The 6350-nt window shown below is 53.8% G+C and overlaps 1 protein-coding gene across 1 annotated transcript in view; it reads right to left on the reverse strand.

Annotated features, from left to right (window-relative positions):
- Ccdc88c (coiled-coil domain containing 88C) overlaps positions 1-6350 on the reverse strand; it is a 138886-nt gene that overhangs the window by 49280 nt on the left and 83256 nt on the right. Inside the window, exons 9-12 of the mRNA XM_012515582.2 lie at positions 5446-5586; positions 4787-4971; positions 4038-4119; positions 3624-3782 (exon numbers count right to left, since the gene is read on the reverse strand). Coding sequence (XP_012371036.2) covers positions 3624-3782; positions 4038-4119; positions 4787-4971; positions 5446-5586 — 567 coding nt within the window. The remainder of the gene's footprint in view (positions 1-3623; positions 3783-4037; positions 4120-4786; positions 4972-5445; positions 5587-6350) is intronic.

Consider the following 6350-nt stretch of genomic DNA (forward strand, 5'->3'; position numbering starts at 1 on the left):
ACTCCTCACACAGCTCCTGGGCCCAGGAGGCCAGGGCATGGGGTCTTGGGATGCCCAGAGCATGCCACTTCCTTCCACAGATGGAACATACACACCCACCACCGGCAAGTTGGAGTCATCGCCAGGACTGCTATGGATGGGCCTTGGCATTTTTTGGTTGCTTACTTTGAATCCAGCACTGCCTAGAAAGCTGTCCATCCAGAGATCATCCCTGCCTCAGAGGCACACAGCATTGGTGCATCTGCCTTTGGCCTCGTGGAAATTTTCAGCCAGTCAAAAACACAGGAAAGAGACGCTTCCAAGCAATGCCTCCACCGCCAGCCCCCTGCCTGACCCTCTGCCCTGAGCTCTGCTGCTGTTTGCAAAGGGAAGTCCAGGGCAGCGGGGACCCACCTCACATTTCCTCCCCCCACCCTCCACCCACGCAGGACACCTACGCTGCTCCTATTTGTGTCTTTTCCATTCTTATGTAAACTGAACCAGGAGATACCAAAATGCTGCCAAAAGTTAAAAAAAAACCACACAAATTTGTACTCCATGTTTTTCTACCCAAAATTAACCTCGCCCTCACCCTGACTGGGCCCTTTATTATCCCCTCCCACGAAGCGCCACTGCACTCGCCCTCCAGCGTCTGCGCTGGGTGTTTCCCAGGGCAGCTCCCAGTCCTGCTCTTCTGCATAGCGTGTCTTCCTTCAACACCACCAGCTTCTCTCTGGAGGAAACAAACCCTCACTCTCTGAGGCCTTCTCCCCAGACTGCAGAACTATTACAGGACACCGGGTCACCTCTTACTGGTGCGGCAGTCCCTGTGGCTGTGGCGGGCTCATGTTTACAGTGAGGGAAGATGGGGTCTCCACCCTCAGGAAGGGCTCAGCACCTACACACTGGTCCCATGGAGAGTCACACCCAACTCACAGATGTCCCGCTGGCCCCACCCATGGCAGGGGGAAACCCCAAGCACAGACCTTCAGAAGAACCCTGTCCCAGCCTGGGAGAAATCAAGGTCACTGGGGGAGAATCTACATAAGGCAGATTTCCAAAGCCTGCTCCCTAGGGCCCAGGGGGGCCAGAAATGTATATTTTTGTTTATGTATTTTTTCCCCCAGGATAGAAATGTACATTTTTAAAAGATGCTTTCAGTTGACTTGGACCACAACTTGAACAATACAGGGCTAAAACTTCAGAGAGCAGAGAGGTGTTTCACAGCTTTAAACTTAGTAACACTTTTAACATTCACAATTAAACTGAGGTAGCCAACCAGGTGTGGCCCTGTGAACCCAGGTATGAGTTCATGTCCCTGTCACCCTTTCCCTTGGGTCAACCCCTCCATCACTGAGGATCACATGCCACAGTTGGAACAACTGCGTCCCACACAGCTATCTACACACGTGCCCCTGAAGAGCCTGCCATCGGAAGTTCACCGTATCACTCTGGCACGTACCCATCCACCGGGCCACCCTCTACCCATTTTATTTTCATCTTCTAGATGCGCACCCTTGTTCTTGGTTCTTCTCTAAGGTCTGCACATCGGCAACTCAACCCCAACTCAGACACATTTCAGCATGCTACTGTGTGCTAAATTTCTTCTTTGCCCCCTCAGTACCAGCGACTGAACCCACGGCTTCACATACACTAAGTCAAGTGCTCTACCAATTGAGGTGCATTCATAGCCCCTTTGCAGAAAATTGCATTTTGCAACAAGGTCTCACTAAGGAACCCATGCTAACTTCCAACTTGTAATCCTCCTGCCTCAGCCACCCCAACAGCTGGGGCTATAGGTATATGTCAGTATGCTCAGTGCTTAGAAATTATTAAATTGTCTCGCGGTGGAAATGTGTTACTCTACTAAGAAAGAATCTGTGGGGATATAGCTCAGTGGCATAAGCACCTGCCTGGCATGCACAAGGTCCTGAGTTCAACCCCCGTACCACAAAAACAAAGAATCTGGATTCTCCTATTAAGCTGGATACACTCAATCGAACATAAACATGGACCCATCAAAGTCACTTGTGCATGAAGGTAGTGCTGGCCCCCACTAGACACCAGACACTGGGCCCAGGCTACTGATACAGTTGGACAAGGCCCCCTCGATTCCCTGAGGACCCAGACCACACCTGGCTTCATGGCATAGAAGCACATCTCGAGGCCTCTGAGCTACATCCCAAGTTAACTCCAACACACGCCTGAGTCAGTGCTCACGTCGGCGGCTGGCCAGGGCAGGCCTGTGCTCCTCAAGTTGGCCTCAAGTGTCCGAGAAGTCGGACACACCCAAGTAAGCAGATTCAGTGTTGCCCAAAGTGAACTGCGGGAGAGAATTCACTTAATCCTTTGTCCAACCCTTCCGTGCGGGTTGGACTCACGGCTTCACATACACTAAGTCAAGTGCTCTACCAATTGAGGTGCATTCATAGCCCCTTTGCAGAAAATTGCATTTTGCAACAAGGTCTCACTAAGGAACCCATGCTAACTTCCAACTTGTAATCCTCCTGCCTCAGCCACCCCAACAGCTGGGGCTATAGGTATATGTCAGTATGCTCAGTGCTTAGAAATTATTAAATTGTCTTGCGGTGGAAATGTGTTACTCTACTAAGATGCTGAGGCCAATGCGCACTTGGCTGCTACTCTGGGAGCCCATTCCAGTGGGACTTGGGGGCGCCATCTCCCCAGCCTGCCAGCACCCACAGGAGTCCCACAGCAGGGGAGACACGATGCCCTCATTCTGCTCCCTGGCCTGATCAGCTGCCTCAGAGACCACCCGGCTGGACAGGATTGCTCCCTACATCAAACAAGTCTCCTCGGCAGGAGCTGGTGCCCACCCACCCCCCAGCTCCTGGTTCCCTTCTGGGTGGAATCGAGTTCACACAGGACCAGCACCACTTCCAGAACTCTGGCATGAGCAACAGGGACCCAATCTCCAAACCCTGAGTCCCAGAAGCCACAGCTGACACAAGGTCACTGGGACGAGTGGTCCAAGCATCAAGGATCTCTCTTGGGTCTAGGTCTCAGTTTAACCCCAACTCGTTCACCTGCCTTCAGCCAGGGAGAGTGGCAAGCACCTGCAGAACCAGCATGTGGGAGGCTGAGGCAGGAGAACCCCTCAAGCCCAGGAGTTCAACACCAGCCTGGGCAGCACAGTAAGACCTGGCTCAAAAACTATAGGAATAACAAAATAAAAGCTCTTGGCGGAGCTTCCACTGGGTGAGGGGGTACTATGTAGCCTGTCTCTACAGCACTTACTGCCCAACAATTTCATCCTTTCATCTTTAAAACTGTGGCAAGTATCAGCATTCCTATTTCACATATCAGGAAACTGAGTCCTAGCAAATTAGCCCAGAAATCACAAGAAGCCTTTAAATAAATCTACACATAGAAGACCTTCCCTGTCTTTCATTCCACTTCTGTGAAGTAGAAGAGCAAGCCCTAAAAGGATTCACTGTCTTTCACCAACCAGCTACATTCCTTCCTTCACCCACTGACACTTCGAGATAGAAAGGACCAAGAGAGAGGCCTGCAGGGGTCCCGACGGGCTGTGGGGCAGGGAGGGCGACCACGGTGACAGGCTTTTGCTTCCTTCTCATCCTCCAAGGACAGCCTGCATCTAGAAGCCCAGCCCAGGCGCCTACCTCCATGCGGGCCTTGTAGAAGTCCACATCATGCAGCTTCTCCTTGCAGCGAACCAGCTCCATCTCCAGCCTCTCCACACGGTTTGCCTTCTCCCGTAGGGAGTCCAGCTCGTCCCGGTAAGCACGGGCGGACCGGGCGTCAGCCGCCAGCTGGATGTTCTACAGGGCAGGCAACAGCAGTGAAGACAGCTTAGCACATTCTCGGGGAGGGGACATCCCAGGACAAGCCAGCTCCTGTGGCCAAGGGGATCTGAGTGTCCGCTACCCCGTGGGGTCTCCAGAGCCTGTCACTAAGAAACAGGGTCATCCCAAGGAAGTTCATAGGACCCCTCATTCTTGGGCAGCTCTGTGGGACATGCCTGACCCTCCGGGCCCATCACTGGGGCACCCCAGCCTACATGGGCTCCTGCTCACCTCCTGCTTGACCTTCTGCAGCTCCAGCACCAGCTGGTCCACCTCATGCCTGGTGTCCACGAGCTGTTCTGTCTTCTCCTCACTGCGGGTGATGAGGAGGAAGAGCGTGTGTGAGGTGGGGCTTCCTTGCAGGCCCTGGAAACAGGCCACCATTTCCGGGGAAAGCAGGAGACCCAAGCTTCGGGGCCCTGGGAGCGGATATGCCTACGGGGCCTGCACAAATGTTCTCAACACCAAATTCTTTTCTCAAGTTTTCTAACAGTTGTCCTCAAACCACCAGCCAGCTTTCCCTGTGAGTGTGCAGACCAGGTAAGGAGAACCCAGCTGCAGCTCTAGTCCTCCTCAGCTGGGCCTGCAAGGGCCAAGGGTGGGGCGGTGAAGACAGGGAGCTGCCCCTTGGATGGCTGAATGACATTCACCAGCTAGAGAGCCGGCTCCCCAGGTGAGGCAAGGTGCCTTCCCCTCCATGCAAGTACTCACCACACACAGCCACCCCAGCCCCAACCTGGACCCATGTGGGACAGCAGTATAGGGTCATAGGCAATCTATAGTGTTTGAGAGCCAGAAAATGGGGACAAGTCCCTCTACCACATGGAGGAGTGGTGACCGGTCTTCGGTTACCCAGCAAGCTGGGACGATAGTCCCACCAGGACCCTCCTGTTTGTGGCACTGCCCATCCAAGCTCACTGCACACTACACACGGGTCTGCAGCCTCACATAGGAACAGGGAAAGCAGCTGGACCACTCACAGGTCCTGCCTGACACGCCGCAGCCTGGCCTTGGTGTCGGCCAGCTCCACCGCTAGGTGCTGCTTGTCCTCGCCTGAGAGGCTGCTGGTGGGGCTGGGCGTGGAACTGGTGCTGGCTGACTTGACAGGGCTGGGCGCATGCTGCGCCTGCAGGTAGTCCCGCTCCTGTGTCAGGTCCACGATCAGCTGGGAGGCAGACGTAGGGCAGAGGAGGAAGACAAGTTCAAAGTGGGTAAAAACCCACCCAAAAAGGAGACATTTCTGCTGAGACTCACAAACCAGGAGCAAGACACTAAAGGGCAGGAGCAGGTTTTCAAAAAGATGTGAAATATTCAGTGGAATAAAAAGAAGAGACTGAGTAGAAGAGGGACCCCAAACAGCATCCTGATATTTTCTTCCTGTGGATGTCTCTGCAGTGACCACTCACCCCAGAGGCCATAGCCAAAGAGAACACCCATTTTCTACCCCACCAGACCCTGAACTGCAGAATGGGAAGGAGCTGGGGCCTGGGAAGAGAAGAAAAGGAGACAGGGCAAGCGTCCCCCTGCCCCCCGTGCCTCCCTCTCTCTCTCTCCCCCGGCCTCTCGCCCACTCTCTCTCTTGCTCTCTGTCTGTCTGTCACTCTCTCTCTCACACACACACACCCCTGCCGCAGCACACCTCGGTGCACTCATCCCGCTCATCGATGAGCCTTCGGAGGTGGAACACCATGCTCCTGGACAGGGCCTCCAGCTCCTCCGGGGCCACATCTGGCAGCTCCAGCCACTGCAGGTCGAACACGTTCTCCTGGTTGTGGGTCACCTGGAAGCACACAGTCCAGCACTGCAGAGGCCAGCACAAGCGGCCCAGGGCCCCCCAGGGCCTGTCTGCCCATAGCCACTGGGCAGGACACCCAGGCAGCGACCAGAGCCTGCCTCACCGGGACACAGGACAGTGCCTCATGTGCAGACACCATTGACCCCAGAGTGTCAAGATACACTTCCTGTGGCAAGCTGAACAGCTCCTCCAACGAGTTGAGCCCCAAAACACGAGCCACTTCTGCTTGCAAGTCTTACAAAAGCAGAAAGCACTTGCCGCTCTGTCCCCCTAAAAGGTCCTAGGATAATAAGGTATTTATTTGCATTGGAGCTGTATTAATTTTGCAACACCAAGAAGACTGGCATCTGAGAAGTATAAGAAACAGGACTAACGTTTCTTATAATCTAATACAGAGTGTTAAGCACCCTATGTTCTTCGTTTGGTTTGCTTTTTTCTCTTTTTGAGACAGGGTTTCCCTACGTAGGCTAGGCTGGCCTTTGCAGCCCACGCTGGCCTCAAACTTGCAGTGATCCTCCTGCCTCAGCCTTCCAAGTGCTGGCATTACAGGTACTCGCCACCACGCCCAGAGTACCATATGTTAGAATGGTGGGTACCCTGCAATCCTGGGTTCTGTAGAGAGAACTGCTCAAAATCTAAAGCAATTTTTAGGAAAGCAAATAATTTATTCCTAGGGGCCAGGGGGATAGCTCAGTAGAATAAGTGCTTGCCTGGCAAGCACAAGGGCCTGAGTTCAATCCCCGGTTCTG

The sequence above is a fragment of the Octodon degus genome, unplaced genomic scaffold (genome assembly GCF_000260255.1).
Source record: "Octodon degus isolate 3935 unplaced genomic scaffold, OctDeg1.0 scaffold00070, whole genome shotgun sequence".
Taxonomy (NCBI): domain Eukaryota; kingdom Metazoa; phylum Chordata; class Mammalia; order Rodentia; family Octodontidae; genus Octodon; species Octodon degus.